The 18,469-nt window shown below is 39.9% G+C and overlaps 1 protein-coding gene across 4 annotated transcripts in view; it reads left to right on the forward strand.

Moving 5' to 3' along the window:
* Positions 1-18,469, forward strand: part of GRIA3 (glutamate ionotropic receptor AMPA type subunit 3) — a 145,609-nt gene that overhangs the window by 56,542 nt on the left and 70,598 nt on the right. For all 4 annotated transcript variants that reach the window (XM_031504790.2, XM_031504791.2, XM_021548471.3 and 1 more), the window contains exon 4: positions 8,173-8,360. In XM_031504790.2, coding sequence (XP_031360650.1) covers positions 8,173-8,360 — 188 coding nt within the window. The remainder of the gene's footprint in view (positions 1-8,172; positions 8,361-18,469) is intronic.

Consider the following 18,469-nt stretch of genomic DNA (forward strand, 5'->3'; position numbering starts at 1 on the left):
GCTAAAAACCCTAATGTATTGTGATAGTTAACTTGTATTACCAGTATTTTTAAGCTTACAGCATACTTTGAAATTATGTTTATTATTCTTTGAATATGTGAAGCCAAGTTTTAGGTATTTTCAAAATCCTATGCTGTTGATAAGTGAGTAAGTTTCCTTTTTTCAGAACATCTACTGACTTTAACAGAATAAAGGCAGTTATTCTCTCTTTTGGCTAAAAAAGTTATTCAAGCTTAAATAGAATTAATTTTTATTTCCTTTCTCAGATGGTCATTCCACGCAATACTTTCCTTTTTAATTCTATTTGTAATTGTGTCACAATTATGCAACTTTACCTGGAACATAAATAATGATTTCCATCAGTATCTCAGCTCACTGGCATATTGTAGCTATTCATCTTGCTCTAGTGAATAAGAGAAAAATGTATTCTGAAATACCATATGGATGGAACATGGCTTTACATGGAATGTAAAGACAGATTGTCTTTTCTAGACTGATAATTGTTAACTCTGTGATTCCTAATTAGAATCCTTTTTTTCTGAGATAAATATGTAAACACAATTAGGTCTGTACTTTTAACATGCAATAAATCAGCCTCGCTGGTTGAGTGTTAGTCAACCCATTGGGATTTTTGTTCTGGATTAGTTTTTCAGTTGCAGGTAGAAGTTCTTAGTGATGATGATGCTTTACATGACTTTGTTCTTTTATGTGTTTTCTTCTGTTGATTTCCATGCATGTTTCAAGCACAGAAAAATTACATGGCATCTCTCTCCTGACTAGAGAGAGAATATAAGAGACTGTCATCCATATGTGCCTGAAGTTAAGGACAGATGAAGTCCATTTAGGCCTCATTATGGTCAGCTCACTGTATCTGGTGTCTGGAGGATTATGGCTGAGATACTTTCTATCAATAGTGACTATATGTGGTTTTTTTAGTAACCTATGCAGTGGTAATGAAAACAAAAAAAAAAAAAAACAAAACAAAACAAAAAACCCATCTCTGGTGGGTCTGAAGGAAATGGTTGGTAATATCTGTGTACCTTTGTTTCTTCTTGTACCTTTGTTTCTTCTTGGAAAGAAACTTCTGACCTGATTATGTCATTTGAATGCTTTTTAGCTGAAGACTGGTCTTTGCAAGAAGCAAGGCTTCTTGCTTGCGGCATGCAAGAGGCAGTGAGTGAGGCTGCAAAACCATGGTTGTGGGCTAGAAGAGCTCAAAGGTGAAGAACACAAGGGAAGGTGTCTGCAGAAAGCTGCCTATTGGCAAGGCTGTGATATTGTGCTAAATTTATGGTGTTAGCTTCCTCATACCAGTAGGGTGCAGGATACTCAGCAAATGGTTTATTCTGGATTTGCTGATGGCACTTGAAGCAAGTCCTTGCTGGAGAATTCAGGGCACTTGGGGAAATTGGTGTCAGTGATAAATACCGTGAATTTAACTCCATAGATTTGTATCTCACTGCAAATGTAACAGCACCGTGCTTATTGCCTAGTTTTAGGGTTTGGGCTCTGCTGAACAGACAAAGCCCTGGACTCTGTAGAGCTTCCCTGGACTCTGTAGAGCTTCAGCCATTTTAATTATTTCTTTGTTATTCAGATATTCTAAAGTTTGGAAGTTAATTACTTTTAATGCTAATGCAGTTTTCTATTTGGGAGAGCTCTCCACTATCCTAGGCCCATGTCTCCCAGACCTCAGCACTGGTGACAGAGTGCCTTCACACTCTGGTAGCATCGGGACCAGTTTCATCAGCATCAGTACAGAGCATACCTTACTGCCCATATCACTAGACAACACAATGCTCTTCACCTTCTGTTACTTCTCAAAATTCACTATTCCTTTTTCTGTTTTTCAGTGCTAATTCTGCCTTCTCTGTACAATTGTTTACCTGTTATATTTTCCTCAAGTATTATCTACTCTGGTTTTGACGTGGTTCCATCTTGTCTGTTCTGTTACCAATCTGTATCCAGAAGCTGTCCACTCAATTATTATTCCTTTGAAAATTATTTAAATAAGATTTGCATAGCAAAGCTAAAACTAGAACACAGCTCTTTTGATAAGCTTTAGATCATATCCTTGTACTGAGGTATGCCTATCTGTCCTACACCAGCAGATTTGCCCACAGCATTGTGAAAGTCATATGAATAAGTCCCCCTGTGGAAGTGACAGCATTGCTTACAGAATCTTTTTGCCTTGTCCTTGGTTATTGAACTCTTTGATCCCTTACTACATTGCTCTCATTTTACACTGGCACAGCTTCATTCAAAAGCAGCATAGTCGCACTGACCTAAAACTTGAGTAAAATGAGAGGCGAGTTAGATGCAAGGTTGTTATGAAAGAATAGATCAAGGTGAAATGGATTCAGAAAGAGCCATTTAGGAGGAAAAAACAGGTATTTTACTTGTATTCAGCAGCTCTGAATTTCTGCAGTTTTTGCTGTATCCCATCCCTAACAAGTATGAACCAGATGGTTCCTGTAAATTCTCCTCTAAAGCCAGGCAAGATCACATTCACTCAACCAAGCTGTCATACCTATTTGTGTATATTTCTATGTTTATGGATGACAGGTTGCAGTATTGTAGTGTGTGAAGTGGTTTACCGAACAGAAAAAGCAGAAATTAAAAAAAAAAGAAGTAATTAGAATGTGTTTGCTACTTGGTTTAGAAAGTTGTCTGCTACCAGAGTAGTGGAGTGTAACACTTTATGTGTTGGTTACCAGCTAAAAGTCATCAGGTCAAAACCAGATTGTCATTGAATGGTGTCTCAGAAGGGGTAATAATTAGCATTGACTCCATGACTCTCAGAAGGCTGATCAATCACTTTATTGTACTATACTTAAGAAACCAATCACTCTTACAGTCACGGTACAGGTGGATTCAATGTGTCCTTGAATCCAAACACCATCACTGTTGACCAATCAAGAAACCACCCTTGGTAAACAAATCTCCATAACATGTTCCCCATGTTCACAACAACAGGTTCAGCAAGTGAAGATAAGGATTTTTTATCATTCTTTTCTGTGATCTTCTCACAGCCTTCCCCAAGACAATGCCTGGGAAAGTTTTGTGTTGCTGTCTGTGGCCAGAGAGCTGCTGCCACACCAGATGGATTTTACTTACTCTATTTTATTTAATAATTTGAACGTGTGTTAGACTGAAAGAGCTTTCCAGGGTTGTCATCATTTGCTTAATTGCTTCCTGGTGACACATTCAGTAGCTTGTTCCTTGCTTCTTCTCCTACTTACGAAGTACTTAAGCAAATCTGGTCATGCAAAGCATATTTGCCCCACAGACATGTTGGGATTTTTGGATTATGGGGATTTTTGGGGTTGTCTAGTTGTTTTTTCACTCATGCCTAACATGTTGCTCTATTTGCTTTCAAATTAGTGTTAGGTTCAGCACCAAACACACAGAATATCCAAGTATATCTCAATTTACCAAACTCTGGTGCACTTGAAGTGTAAGCTGGCATCACAGAAATTGTATTTGTCATGGGGGATCACTTGCCTGGATGGCCTCCTTTTTGGTGACTTCATTGTGCCCTTGACAAACACAGCTCAACGCTTAAATCCCTGAAGTTCACTCATGGGCTGGAAGCGTAGATCTCTGTGTCATGTCCCAGATACATAGTTCAAAACACAAGTTTTCAGATCAGAGCCCATGTTCATTCAGGTGCCACAAGCTGCATGTCAAGGAAATGCACCCCCCCTAGATCATCGGTACACAGCAAGGCAAAAGGATGAGCAAGTGCTCTTCCATTTCTGTAGGAGGCTAAAGGCCCAAGGTCTTAGCAAGAGCATTCAGGGAAAGAGATTTACATAAGTGGTAACTTTTTTCAGTCAGTACTTTGGTGCCAACTGCAAGGGCTCATGTGATGCTACAGATGTTCCAGTGTCATCATTTAGTCATGTCACATTAATGATTGCTGTTATTTAAACAAGAGTAAGTTCGGTGATGTAGCACATAGAATTTCATATGGCTGAGCAAACTGCTGACATGAATTTTGCCTATGTGGACGTGGGAGAAGTTTTGTGAGCTTTCAGAGATGCAAAATAGTGAAATGTCCTCTTCACTTGTGTTAATAGGGTCAGTGGAGAGATGCTTTTATCAAAGGAATAATCAGAAAGACTGAGGCACAAACCTTACTTCCCTGGCAGAAGTAGCAAGCTACTGGCTGAATTTGTTTCTTAGTCCAGTTTCAGGGAGGACTGACCAGAATGTAATTCCATCTGTGTTGCTTAAAGTACAGAGATAGCATTGTAATAAATAAGATTTTCACTGCTTTATGAGAAATTTATTTAGAATGTTTTCCTTCTTTGCAAGCTTCAGTCTGCAAAACTCAAAATACTTGCTTCAGCTCACTGAGAGGCAAGCTGGGCATTTGTTTGGTTCTAGTTTTATTACTGTATTTACCTTCAGCACAATCATTTTGCAGGCTGTTTAGATAAGGGCTAGCTATTTGCATTAATCAATACTTTAAAAATAAGCCAGATAATGGCATATTTGAATGTTAAGGCCAGTGTCATCTAAGCTTTTAGTGATGCAGATCAGATTGACCTGTGAGATTGCACTCAAAGATGATAGGAGCAACCTGTGTGTTACATGACCTGGCAAGTATGGCTACAGCCATCACGTGACAAGATTATTCTTAAATCTGTAATGCCAACTTGTTAATAACATAGTGCAGAGAAGGGATGTGATGCCTTCAGATGAACTAACCTCAGAAACAGTGCTTCCAGAAAAATGCCTGCCTTTCATTCTACTATTTTTCATGTCCAAGGTATGACTAGAGAAGGGAGGTAGAAAGATCAGATTAGAATCTAAATAAATTTTTCTTACGTTTTTTTATTGGAGTTAATGACTACAGAATGAGCAGCCACTGAATTTTGGTGATGATATTATGGTCCCCGTTTTAAAATAATCTCAAGTTTTTCATGCCTTAACTAATATTTTTTGGCTGTCTTGACAAAAGTAGTATGAACTGGCAACAGTATTGATGAAATCCCTTGCTTCATGACTTCTCCACAGACCTATGGTGAAATATCAGTTCTTTAGTGTTTGAAAGTAAATGTGATGCCCACCAGACAAAGACTTTGGACTGGAGATAGTTGCCATGGTTGGCTGTTGCCTTCTCCTTTAGGGGGAAAAAGATGAGAGGTACCTGTAAGAGTTCTGCACCTCCAGGGTGTTTAAGGGTGAGCATTCCTTGAGGAGCTTTCACAGGTGTGTGTCCTGGCAGGGTGTGGACAAGCACCATGTGCAGGCCTGGTCACTGACAGTGCACACAACACAGGAAATTATTTCCCTGTTTATTAGCCAGGCAGTGCTCCCAAAATGGCACAGCTTGCATTGTTATGCTAAAGAGAAAGAAAAGTTCACATTTCAAGATAAAATGGTCCTTTTAGTTAAACAATCATACTGCTTATGTAATGGCTCTTTTAATGGTAGAGTACAGCTGGAGCCTGGAACATGTTGTTTGCAGAAATGCCACGTAATGGGTAAGGATGTAAACTGCAGTAAATGGTGCTGAAGGCATTAGACAGGGGGAGAGACCTGAGACTGGAACAGTGAGGATGCAGGTGCCACCTTCCTGAGAGCAGGAGGTTTGAACCAAGCTTTAGTAAACTGGGAGAATGAGGACTGGTGTAATGAGCAGCTGCAGGAAGGGCAAATGGTTCTTCTCAAAGCAAGGATGGGAGAGGGCCCAAGAGAGAGGAGCTGGCTCAGCACAGATGATGTCCATAGGAGAGATTTCAAGAACTGGCAAGGGTAGAGGGGACTATGATGGTGAAGATTTGATGTGACAAGGAGAAAGAGGAGGCAGAGAAAACAGGAATTACAAAGGTCTGGAACTTTTTGGTCTTAGTTTACTTTAATTGTATTTTCATGCATAGGAGAAAAGCTGCTGAGTAATCTTTCTCTTTCTTGAAATGGTAACCACTGACTAATACACATGCATACAAAAATACATATATACTCACACCTACACAAACATGCAATTTGCACAAAATTGGGAAAATTGCTTAACTTTCTTCTAAGATATTCAAGGTTTGACAAAGTAAATACTGACTCAGTGTTAGCTGAAACTGGGATGCAATGGCATCTTCACTCTAGCATATTCATTTTCCTTCTTTCCTTGAGATAGTTCATGAGCTTTGTATGTGTCATTAGCAAAAAGTGGAGCTACAGATATGTTTGAAGTATCAGGTTTTTATAATATTTTGAACTAATTTGTTCAATCTGGAGTAAAAAAACCTGGACTTATCAACAGTTGTTTACAACAAGCTCAAGGTTCATACTTACATGTTATATGAATGATGAAACAAACTTGTAAATATTTATTACTGAGTGGAATCATGTATTTTCAAAAGCACATCTTTGTACACAAAGCATTTGTAAATCCCCATTAGTGGTATTTATGTTTCCACATAAAAATTCCTCATTTGCAGCCAAGTAAGTATCTTAGGCTTAGATCTTCCTGCTACATGTAATGCAATCACAATGCTGTCACAGACATCACAACCATTTTTGTAAAATATGATGTTAAGGAAGACTGAGTTCATTGTACTATACATATGTAAATGCCTCTCTTTCAGTAGTCTCAGAGGAAAGAAGATGCCAGAAAGAATTCTCAACCAGCGTACATATTAATTGTCACCACCTTTCATAGGATAGTAAAGTGCATTCATACAAAAAAAAGCATTAAGAATCAAGGAGACTGCACAGGGAAAGTGAGGGCATTTGAGTGAGACCTAAGGAAGTCACACGGTAAATTATGATAATGTAATTGTAATCCAGAAAATTATTCTTCCCTTGTTTGTGTCTGTAATGAGGTAATGGTGCAGCTCCTCTGGCTTCAGCCAGCCACTACAAATTTCGAGCAGGCTGTGGAAGATCAGGCTGCAGCACAAGTTCTTTGTTATCGTTGTACCTCTACAAGGATGTCTGAGTTCAGAATAGCTATTGGTGTAATTCACAGCAGTGAACATGTTGTTCCTCTGTAGCTCAAACTCATTTCACATTCAGAGAACTGGTTATCACAGAGCACGGTTAAGTGTTGTTGATCCTGTATGTTTATGTGGTTGTAAGTGAGCTTTTCAAATCTGGCTGTGGATAAGAAATCCACAGTATGACTAAATAATTGAACTGAAAGTTTTGCAAATAAATTATCTGGACAAAAACAGCACTCATATGTATATGCTTCAGTACAATAAAACTCTACTGGAAACCACTGGGTGTGCTTGAAGTAGGTGACCTCTGTCTTTGATTGGCATCTGCTCAGAATTGAAACAATTAGAACTATGCACAAAATTAAATTTTCTGAATTAAAACAGCTACATACTAAAATAAAGGGATGCAAATCACTATCTGATGATTCCTATATAAGCATGACTTCACAGAGATTCTGTCTTTCGTTCCACCACTTTTCACTTAGGGACTTGACTTGGGTTCCACCTTTTGCCGAGGCACAGCTGTTCACAAGAAATTGAAATGCTGCTTGCCTGTGTAATTTCCCACTGTGTAGTCCTTGGTCATTCTGTGCTGCTCCTCTCCGTGTTGAGGATGCTAACTGAGTTGATATTACCTTAATGAACACATTGAAAGTGTGGTTAATGCTGCTAGACTCCATATTTAAAAACATTTTTTGAAACCAGAGTGAGTATCAGTAAAGTACTCTCCTGTGGCTGTGGCTCCAATGACCGATACAATGACTTAATTGACATTCTTGTTCAGTGCTTGGATCCGTGCCAGTTAATGACCCATTGCTGCAGTCTGCACAGGCAAATCACCCCTTTTGTCCTGCTCCTCAGGCTGATGGACCTCTGCCCAAGTAATGGCTGCAGGCTCCTATTTTCAGCTGGCACAGACCCCAGCATGACCATAAACATCCCTGAAAGGTTCATAATATGGTATATTGGACAGATTCTGATATGCCTTGCAGTGATACACCACCAAGACGTTCTGCTCAAGTCAGTGACTTTGCCAATGGCATAGCTGAAAGCAGAAACTGGTCCCTACGTTGTTGTTTTCTCAAGCATTGAAGCACTTGCAGGGTCTCAGCTAGTCTATGTCCCTTAAGATGATGCAAGTTTTTGTGAACCCTTTGTCAAACATTCAAAATAGCTTTTATTTTTGTTCTGCTTTTAAATGGTTGTATTGTCTCTTCCCCCACAGGATTTTCCATTCTTCAGGCAATCATGGAAGCAGCAGTACAGAACAACTGGCAAGTGACAGCCAGATCTGTAGGAAGCATAAAAGATGTTCAAGAGTTCAGAAGAATTATAGAGGAGATGGACAGACGGCAAGAAAAAAGATACTTAATTGACTGTGAAGTAGACAGAATCAACACCATTTTGGAACAGGTATATGCTTTTCAGAAATTCTGGTCTCTCTGTGACAGACATCATCAGTATTTCCAGAAGTGCTTATTTCTAGAGATTATTAAGTATCCTTTGTGATGCGAGTCCCAGTAACTGGCCATTTACCTAGTAAAATTAAAATGCCACAATGATGCTCAGTTAGTGGCAGCACTTACATGTAACCTACCAGGAAACATCACTGTGATATTTTTTTCCAAATGTTAATAATTAATATCTTTTAAGTAAATTAGGAACCTAGAACATCAGCTGCCAGAGTAATATTACTGGAATCAAGGCTCCTTGTAAGGATTGCAAGACAGGTGCAGATTTTTAAGTGGAACATGAAACAAGAAATAAAAAGCCAGTGAAGTATCACAGAATCATCTTAAAGAATTCCCAGAAGGAAATCCTGCTAATGAAAAATTCAGTTGCTAGTCCAAACGATTCATTAGTACATTTTGGTACATAAAGTCCTCCCCTCTGCACAGCCAGTGCTGTTGGCAGGCTTAAATTTTGGGTGGTGGAGTCTAAGCACCTTTGTGGGGCAAGATGCATCTGGAGTGAATGTTTTGTCTTGCATGGCTTTCCCAGTGATTGCTTTGCCCCAGAGGAATGGCCATCCCCTCTGGCCATCCCAGGGTGCTGCCCACTCTGCCTGTGTCTCTGGCTGTGCTGTGCACTGTAGTAACAGGCACAGATTGTCAGAAGCAGACACAGGACAGTTCCCTGCTGCCTGGGCTCACAGTGAAGCTGGTGCTGGTGTGGCACCAAATCCTTGGTTAGTCACAGGCATGTGGGAATTCACTTGCATTGAGACTGAGAAACCCTCTAATTACTGCCAGTTTGTAAATTTAGCCGTGGGTTCATAGTATGGAATAAATCAATAACATTTAAATTTTATGAAGCATTAGCATATCTCTTGGAAATGTTGTATTGTAAACTACCAACAAACTGACCTCACTGCCATAAACCCTGGGAAACATGAAAAATATATTCACTGCGTTCCTTCTCAAAATATTCAGTTCCTGTCAGGCCTTGAGGTGTATCACTGAGGGCCAGTCTGAGGGGACAGCCAGGTGCCATAGCTGCTACTTAAAGAGAGCAAGGAAAGAGGTGCTCAAGAGAAAAGGGCACAAGCCATGCTGGTCCCTAATTCTGACAACTGGTGTGATTGTGGTGCTAATACACAGCATTGCATTTTATGCTGTATTTTTAGGCAATATGGTGAGTGCTGTCTTTAGGGAAATTCATACTGAAAAGTGTAAGAAAACTTGTCTTTTTTCTTTTCTTTCATTTTCTCATGTTCTTGGAAAAGATGCAAAACACCATACTTCCCACAGCCCACTCTTCTGAAAATGCTGCAGGAGAGCACTCCTGAGCCAAGCTTAAAAAGCTCTTTGGGCCCCCTCTCAGCTAAAAAGCAGGCCTTTTGTTTGATCTAACTTCATTTACATTTGTTCTCATTTTTTCTTCTGTTGTCCAAGTAAGAGAAAAATAAGTCAAACCATTTCAGTGCCTCAAAGGAAACCTGTATACCAAGCAAACCGTACAGCAAAAAACTGGTGACTCTTTTCCTCTGCTACAATTCTAAATTCAACTCTAGTGAAGTTTAAATTTTGTTAAATGTATGATTTGGTCTTCTGTCAGTGTGATTAGCATCTGCTAAGTAAAAATTTGCTGCTGGGGCCTCCAGGTTTTCCCAAACTCTACAGTATGTGCTGGTGCACCTGATGCTAAAAATATCTTCTGTCAACAATTTCCAGAGGCTTTTTAATTGGATACTTTAAAGCAGTGACTTAAATTTCTGCAAGGAAAGTCATTAATGGTGGATGGACCCTAGGTTGAGAACTTACCCTGTTATCTTCTCATAAAGTAGTTAAAAGTTTTCACAAACGTGTTGTATTTAAATCTATCCATCCAGTTTGCTCAAGGGAATGGAGAGTTGTCTTTTTTTTAGCCAAGTGTGTTTGCTGATAGCATAATATTGAGGGGAGAGATAAGTCTGGATTTGCATATTTCAAATCTAGCGTTTTATTGCAGTTTAAAAAGTCAATTCAGTGCTATGTGTGTAGTCTAGGAAGGCTGCTCAGCTGAGAAGCAGTAACATCTGAGCCTGTTACCACTTGCTGATGCACATTTGCAGCTGGGTTTGTTTTTTCCAGTGAGAACAAAAGGAAGCCAAGACACCCTACCTGTCAGAACTGCTGTGTCAGAGCACTGATGGGCAAACTGTGTCCCATAGAGGGCTGGTACAGGCTGCCTCTACCCAGCTGCCTCTCCATCCCTCTCCCTTTTTTGGCCTCCTAGGAGCAGAACTCCAAAGGTCAACACTCCCATCAGCTTTTGGGAGTGCTGCCTCCCTCCAGAGAGGGGCTTTATGTGGTTTCTGTATAGCACCTGTTATTTCATTCTCTGAGTCAGCAGCAGCATTTGCCAGTGACCCTGGAATTCAGAGGCTTAAATAGAATTTATTCAAGAAGAAAAGTCGTAGCAGAAATAAACAGACTGTGAACCACTAAACAGTCTACACACGCACAGAGTTTGCTATCAGACTTTTGGGCTCTCAGCCAGCCCATTCAGCAAGCTTGTCAGTGCTCTGCTCCAGGAACCATGTATCATGGCTTTGTGTTAGTGCTTGGATTCAGTAAGAGTGACCTCTTTTCCTGTATCAGGCTGGTCAGTGTGTGCACTTCTCTTCATTTGATCCTTCTTTCAACCAGTTCAGACCAGGGTATACATCTCTTCCAAAAATTCAGGCTCATCCAAAGACAATTACACATCTGGGGATTTTCTTCTGAGACTTCAGGTCATTCTGGAATATTCTGTACCTTCCTCCAGTGTGTCAGTGACCTTGAGTATTCCATGTGCCTTTAGCATATGGCACATGTGTGTGTGTCCCTACATTTCCAAGACCTGTAATCTGTCATATGAGGTATTTATCTTCTCGGGAGCTTTTCCCAGCTATGAGTATAAGGTTGGGGAAAGAGGGCACCTCAGCTCCTACTCTGCCTGAGTAACCTGTTTTGTGTCGAATTTCATACTGTAGGCTGATTTTGGTTCCTGATTTTCATACTGTAGGCTGATTTTGGTTCCTGATTTTCATTCCTCATTCAGAAGATTTTGTGATGGGCCTTATATTTTGTCCTGGGGGTGGGTGCCCTGCCCAAACCTCTTCAACTGTAGAATAGAGGGAAGCGGAGAAATCAGGAGTTATTCTGTAAGTTGCCATCTGTTTGTTCACCTGCCCTGCAGTTCTATAACCACTGAGAATGTGATTCTATATCCCCCTTGCACAACAAAACTATATCCAATTCAATCATCTACTGGCCTCTCAGGCATACAGATAGCAACACTTGTATCATGTAAAATTCATAAGCTCCCCACACTTCTTGTCCCTTGATTCTAAAATATTCTGTATTTCTTCACAGATAGAGATAAAATTTTGTTCTCATAAACAGAAGAACATTTTCTTCTGAGAGCTAACAGTAAGCCTTAGCCTGTTCAACCATGTATTTAGGAGACATGTTTTTGAGTTAAGAAATATGTTTTTCTTATTCCCCGGACAATAAGCTATATTTCAGACTAGAGTCCCTTTATGTCCACTTAGAAGAAAATCTCCTGAGGGCAAAGGAGGAGGAAGAAACTCCATTCAGAATCAAAATGGTGAAACTTTACAAAAGACCTGTTTATTCCAGAGACTGCATGCTTTTATCGAAAGGATGCTATCTCCAAACTTAGTCATGAAGGTTAGGCTCCAAGGCAGTGTCTGTATTAAGTGAAAGCATCTCACAAAGCAAAAGCAATATTACAGTAGAGAATGCAGTCCCCAAAGTTTTACAATGACATCCAGACTGTCAAAGACAACTTAAAGTGAAGCATCTCTAGGCTTAAGAAGGGTAATCTGATTGACTGAACTCTGTCCTGTGCAGACACTGACTATGGTGACCTTCGAGTCTGAAATTCCGAGATTAGGATGGAGGTTTTCAGTACAGCCCCAGCTGCATCTCTGTGCAGAGCTGCTCAGATCTCAGAGCAGTGAGCTCACTGCACAGCAGCTTTCACATTTAGGGTGTCATAAGAATAAGCACAGAACTGCAGTATTGGGTTGACGAACACTCATTAAAAATAACAGTAGGGAAAACAGTAATTGAAAAAATTTGAGACTGCTGTCATGCACACTTCCTGGTTTATGTGTTCCATTATAAACAGATGGTCTGGTGGGGGTTTGCCTGTGTTCTCCATAGCAATTTAAAATACAATTGCCTACAAATCCAGAGGAACACTTGAAGCAGAGCTATGAGTAGCTTCAGCTTCTGCTCTTTGCCTTTGAAGCCCAGCAATGCCATGTCCTCTGAAGGCACTGCACTGCTCGGAGCAGACCCTCCAGAGCAGTGTGCCCGTCACCTTCTGCAGGGCTCAGGGCCACAGCTGTGTCACAGGCTGATTTTATCCTCTGTCTGGAGCTGTGGGGTTCAGTTGAGGCTCCAAGAGAGTATCTGCTTGTAGACTGTTGTGTAACATCATGCTGAAACTGGTACAGTTCATTTTTACATTTCCAATGAACTAGAAACTTAAAATTTAGGACATTTCTTCATTAGATACCCATGAGTATTGTTGAAACCAGGATGTAAAGCAGAATGAAAGGTCACTTCTTTCCCTTCACACCCAGCAAGTTTCAGCAGCTCCCAAGTCTGTATGGGCATATGGGGAGGAAAGGGGAATTGCTTAGGTCAGGCACCCTCAGGACATAGACAGCAGAAGAGTAAGAATGGGGATAAGTCAAAAATGACAGCTGTATCTGCCTTAAAGGACCTGCTCCTATCAGCTGAAACTCATAAAGGGCAGGAGATGAATTGCTAAAGCAGAGAGTTCTTGGGTTAATTGCCCCACATACAGCATATTTCACACATACCTGAGGAAAGAATTTCTAGCTTGTAAAAAGGAATGTCTTTCCAAAGCCATCATCTAGATTTCATAAAACAAGCCAGGTTCTCAATGACAGGAATTTATCAGAGCATTATTAGTCATCCTGCAGAATGATTGAAGTAATGGCACACAAAGCATAAAAGTGTTCAAAAGACATTAAAGCACAGTTTTAAATGGATCTGATCAAGTAGTAATAATAGTTAATCCAGAAACATCTCACTGTAAATGTGGAAGCTGCTGTATGTGGAAGACTGCTGCCAAGCTAACAATTGTTTCTTATGCCAGGGATGTATGAACCTGAAGTCACCATTAGAGCTTTTATTTTTCTGTGATTGTAGCAGTTACTCATTTTATGATAATTTATGGGATATTAATTCACACACTAATGCACATACATGCATTTTAATACTTTGCATATTTTTACCACAATATTTGTAGTATTCAGTTATGCTGTTACAGTCATACTTATATGGCAACCTCTGCATTGCCATTAAATGTACACAGAACCAAAATCTTTGTTTAGGTATGCTGTTCCAAATACAGAGTCAACCATTATTCTGAAGATGATATTTAAATTGATATCACTGTGCTCATACAGAGATTGTATTTGCTTTGAACTTCAGTTAATAGGTAGCTGTAAAAGCTCAATTTGCTGCATAGTTCACCTTTCTCTGCAGCTTTTCAGTGCACAGAAATGGTGCATGTGTTTGCCCTGAGCCCTCTGAGGGTCCCACTCACTGCTGAGCTGTGTCCACGCTGTCTGAGCTGCTCAGGTTGTTTCCCTTGTGGACAAGTCTCAGGTGCCATTGGCCCTCACCTTTCCCTGCTGTTGCATTCGGTGAGCTCTGGGAGCAGATGGACTCATGGATGGCTCTTGTGCCATACCTGGACTGGAGGAGAGGCTTTGGTCTTTGATTAGTTCTACATATATTTTTCAAAAACAGCATTCACAAGAAGTGTTTTAAAGACATAGAGTATTTGAGGGAAAGGGAGAGCTGGCTATAATTTGTTCAATATGTGATTCCCTGAGTTTTTGTCTTTCCCTATTTGTCCATCTCTCCATCTCTAATAGCTTTGGGAATATTTGTTACCTCTTCTAAGCTCCTGACTGATTTTGAAACCCCTCACTCAGTCATCCCTTCCAGGTTTTAAAAATCAGTTTGTGTATAAGTTGCTTTGTTTCAGTCCTGGCATTTAAATGTGGTTCTTTCTTCTTACACATAAAGGAGAAGCCCTTTCATCTTAGCAGACATTACCTTAATTTCTGCATCTGTCTCTCAAATAGTTTAATGCTTGAAATTCTGCTTCTAACCAAAGCTTTTCCTTAATTAGTTTCCAAGGCAACCAACCATCTTGGCAACAATTCAGATGAACCAACTGCAGGGAGAGGAAGGAAACACACTATCAAAATGAATAGTAATAGCACAGCACCACTGTGCAAACAGGCGTTGTACATCACCAGAGACAGCACGACAGTTCTGGTGTCTCATCAGTTCATTTACAAGGAAAGAAGGAAAAGAAAAGCTGCACAAGAGTGTGTGTCTTTTTTTTCACAGCTCACTAAGATGGGATTAATGGCTTCAGTGTGATGTGGATCACTTAGCTACGGGAGGAGGAGAACCACTGGGACTTTTTAGGGCCCCTCGTGGACCAAGGTGTTCCCAAGTGCATCTCATGGAGCACAGTTGCAGTGCAGTTCAGAGAGCAAGATTTTCTGAATGGAGGCCACCCCCCTGGGCTTTTGAGCCCAGGTGCTGGTGGTGCAGTCTGGAGCACCCTGAGAGTTCATAGATGCAGTTTGGTGGACACATCCCCAGAAGTGGGATCCAGAGCCGTGGGGTGTTTGCTGCAGGCTCCAGGTGGGTTTGGCTCAGGCCTTCTATGGCAAAGCACATCCCATTCCAGTCTCTCACTGCTGTAATTATGCATTCATATGGGATTCCTGTCTCTTATCCCACCCTCTCACCTCTGCAATTCCACCTGCCTCTGGGGAGCAGATTTAAGACATCAAGGGGAGTTTGGATTATTTTTACAGAGAATCAGGTCCTATGAATCAACTCAACTCAAATACAAACTTACCCCACTGTATCCAACCTGTGAGCTGGAAAGCAGTATAATAATTTTAGAGAAAACTAATGTTCCATGGCTTAAAAAAAGCCCATGTTACTAAATTAAATTTGTTCGTGTCACACCATAGGCATGCATGTGGAGATATAATGGTGCATTTCTGGAAGCTCTTTCTTCCAAAGTGTGTAATAAATAAAATTATGAAAAATATACATAGACCCTCAAAAATACCCTAAATATCTTCTATCCTGGGAAAATGAATGTAAAGAATCACAAAAAAAAATATTGTTGTCTCTCTGTTACCTCATATGAGTAAAACAGTTGCCCCTGCTACATAAAATAAATCTAGTATAAATAAATTAACTCTTCATAATCTTTTTCAGGTCATGGTTTATGCACCAAGTTATATGGGAATATTGCAGAGTTCTGCTTATAGTGAAGCAGAATAAACCTTTCAGACTCTTTGCAAGCATTGAAAAAAGCAAATTGAGTGCAATTCTAGTCACAATAAAATGCTAGTTGTAATAAAAAAATAAGAAAAAGTAACCTTTCCTGGAGGATATTGCACTGACTTTTTTTTTTTTTTCTTAATTTTGTAGGGCATTTGAAAAGGAAAGGAAATGCTTAAAAAGGAAAAAAAAAAAAAAAAGAATGGCTACTATTCAGTATTTTTGGTCTGCTTGAAAGCAGTGCTCTGCAGTACAAAACCCCTTCCAAAAAATTCTCGTGTGAGCACTGGGACTGAATTACTGCGACACTTCTGGGTTATATCCAAATAATAGTTTGAAGTGATCCTGACATGCAGTAATAGTTTATATAAGCAGAATTCTTTTTTTTCAAGGACTCTTGTCCAATTCCAGGGAATAGTACTGGGATTTTTACTCTGACATGCTGATGGGAAGTATGGAGAAAATGAGAAATTTGTGTGTTTTTAAAATGAAAACTCTGTGACTCAGTTTACCTAATTTCTTCCTTTCTTCCCCCAGTGCATATAGATCCTGTTATATTTTGATCAGCCAAGACTGCAGAAGTTTATGCTGTGGGATATGAGAAGAAGAAATGAGCATTGCTTACGTGTGCCTGTGATTGTGAGGGTGTGCTCTGAAGGGTGTTGGATGTGCAGTTTCACAGAACTGAAAGCCAGAAGGGGCAGTTGGGTATCTCCTGTGTCACAGAGTTTGGGCAGATGACCCAAAGGCACTGAAGAGCTGCCTGATAGGGATGTGGCCACACCATCAAACTGTGGGCCAGTGCTGAAGGACAACTGAGAATAAATGCAATATCACTATTATTAGCAATCTTTGTGAAAGCTACTTCAGGTGTTGTGAAATTTAGGGAAGCATGCTAAGCCAGAGGTCAGCTTTGGTAGTGGTGGTTGTGATCTACCTTGTATGGACTTGTAGGTCTGCAAGAGCTGCTGAGGAGCAAGGAGGCACCAAAAGGCAAGAGAGGGGATGGGAAGCTGGAAATGGGGATGATGTTGTGGTGGGACCATGTTACACAGGTTTGGAGCTGGCTGTGCTGTAGTTTGAAGGAAATGTAACTGCTAGTTACATAATAAGTTGCTAGAAAAGCAACTTATCTGTGATTTCTGTGAGATCTAAAGCCTCTGGGAAATTTTAGGTGAAATTTAAATTTCAGGAGAACTTAGGATTTTACAGAGGCTTGAAAAAGTACTGGAACTTCCTTGGATGTTAAATCATCTCTCATCATGATCATTTCTCGAGGGAGGATATTTCTCAAAAAATATACTAGAACGGCACAGACAATTTAAATATTATCTCCTTCAAATTACCTATGTGTGAAAACCACTGTTGCAGAATAACATATGTAATAACTCATTTGCAAAAACTCCTCCAGAACACAACTGGATTTTTAGTTCATTACCCTTACTTAAGAATCTAAAGAATTCACTAATTAAAAAATTCTTTGATACATCTCTTCAGGAAGCTGTCTGGGAACAAGTATATTTTTGTGAAAGTATCTTGGCAAAATAAGGGGGAAAGGTCTCAGCACTTTTGTGTATTGTTTTCATGTAGCACAAAGAATTTTTGTTTTGGTTGTAGCAGCCCCTTGTATCTGATCTTGTTTTTAGTGAACTGGCTTCTAGTGATGAAAGGTAGTTTTAAGTTTTGATTTTTTTTTTGACATGAAGGTCTTTGTATTGAAGGATGTGAGTTGTGAAGAGAGATGCAGTCCTGAGAGATTAACACTGGATTTGGCTGTGTGAACAAAGAAGAATTTTTGATATAAAGTTTATTTAATTAATTTTATTCTCTTTAAAGAGTAAATAATTGTGATTATGAATGGCAGTTACCAGAGATCATAAAACTCTTCATCTCTGTGTGCTCTGATCTCATGTCTTGCAGTTGAATATGTCCTTTAACAATAATTGTGCCAACAGATTCGTTAATCTGACAATATTGCTAAATCATATCAAGGAAAATGAGTTTAAGAAATTTTTTTCAAGGTGCAGAAAATTTTGTCAGCACACTGAAAGAAATTAGGGGAAAGTACAGAACCAATGTTGCAGCTTGTAGTTTTTTTCTGAAACAATTTCTAATGTAACCTTTTATGTGCAAATTCAACGTGTATCCCACTACACAATCTTCAATCAGCAAATGTCAGATTAGTTATGGGAAAAGAAGTTTTAGCCATATGGAGGGAGAACGAAGCACGACACAGCTTTGAGATGCTGCATGTCATTGCCCTCCAAGGAGTAACGTGTACAGCCATCATCTATCTGGAGATGGCCTAAAAGCAGAATTTCACTCTTGATGTGACTATCATGAAAGAGAGAGGCAAGGCAGAGAAGGACACAGGAAGGGGGCCAGAGGGGGAAAACCTAATGAAGTGCTTCAGAGGCATCAATTCCCTGCTTCCACCGAGCACATTTTTGTCCTCTTCTTCCAGGATATTCCGGTTCTCTAGGAGAGGATCTCCCGTGAGGGATTCGCTGCGGAACAGCCAAAAGCTGTTTGAAGAATGTTTTATGTGCCCAAACAAATGATCTTGATATTTTCCTGTAGTGAAAAGGGAGGATTTAGTTATAAAATGTGGTCACAAATATATAAGATGGCAGTAGCATGGAAGTAAAATTCTTAGGTCCATATACTGCT

This window comes from Lonchura striata, chromosome 14 (assembly GCF_046129695.1).
Source record: "Lonchura striata isolate bLonStr1 chromosome 14, bLonStr1.mat, whole genome shotgun sequence".
NCBI lineage: Eukaryota > Metazoa > Chordata > Aves > Passeriformes > Estrildidae > Lonchura > Lonchura striata.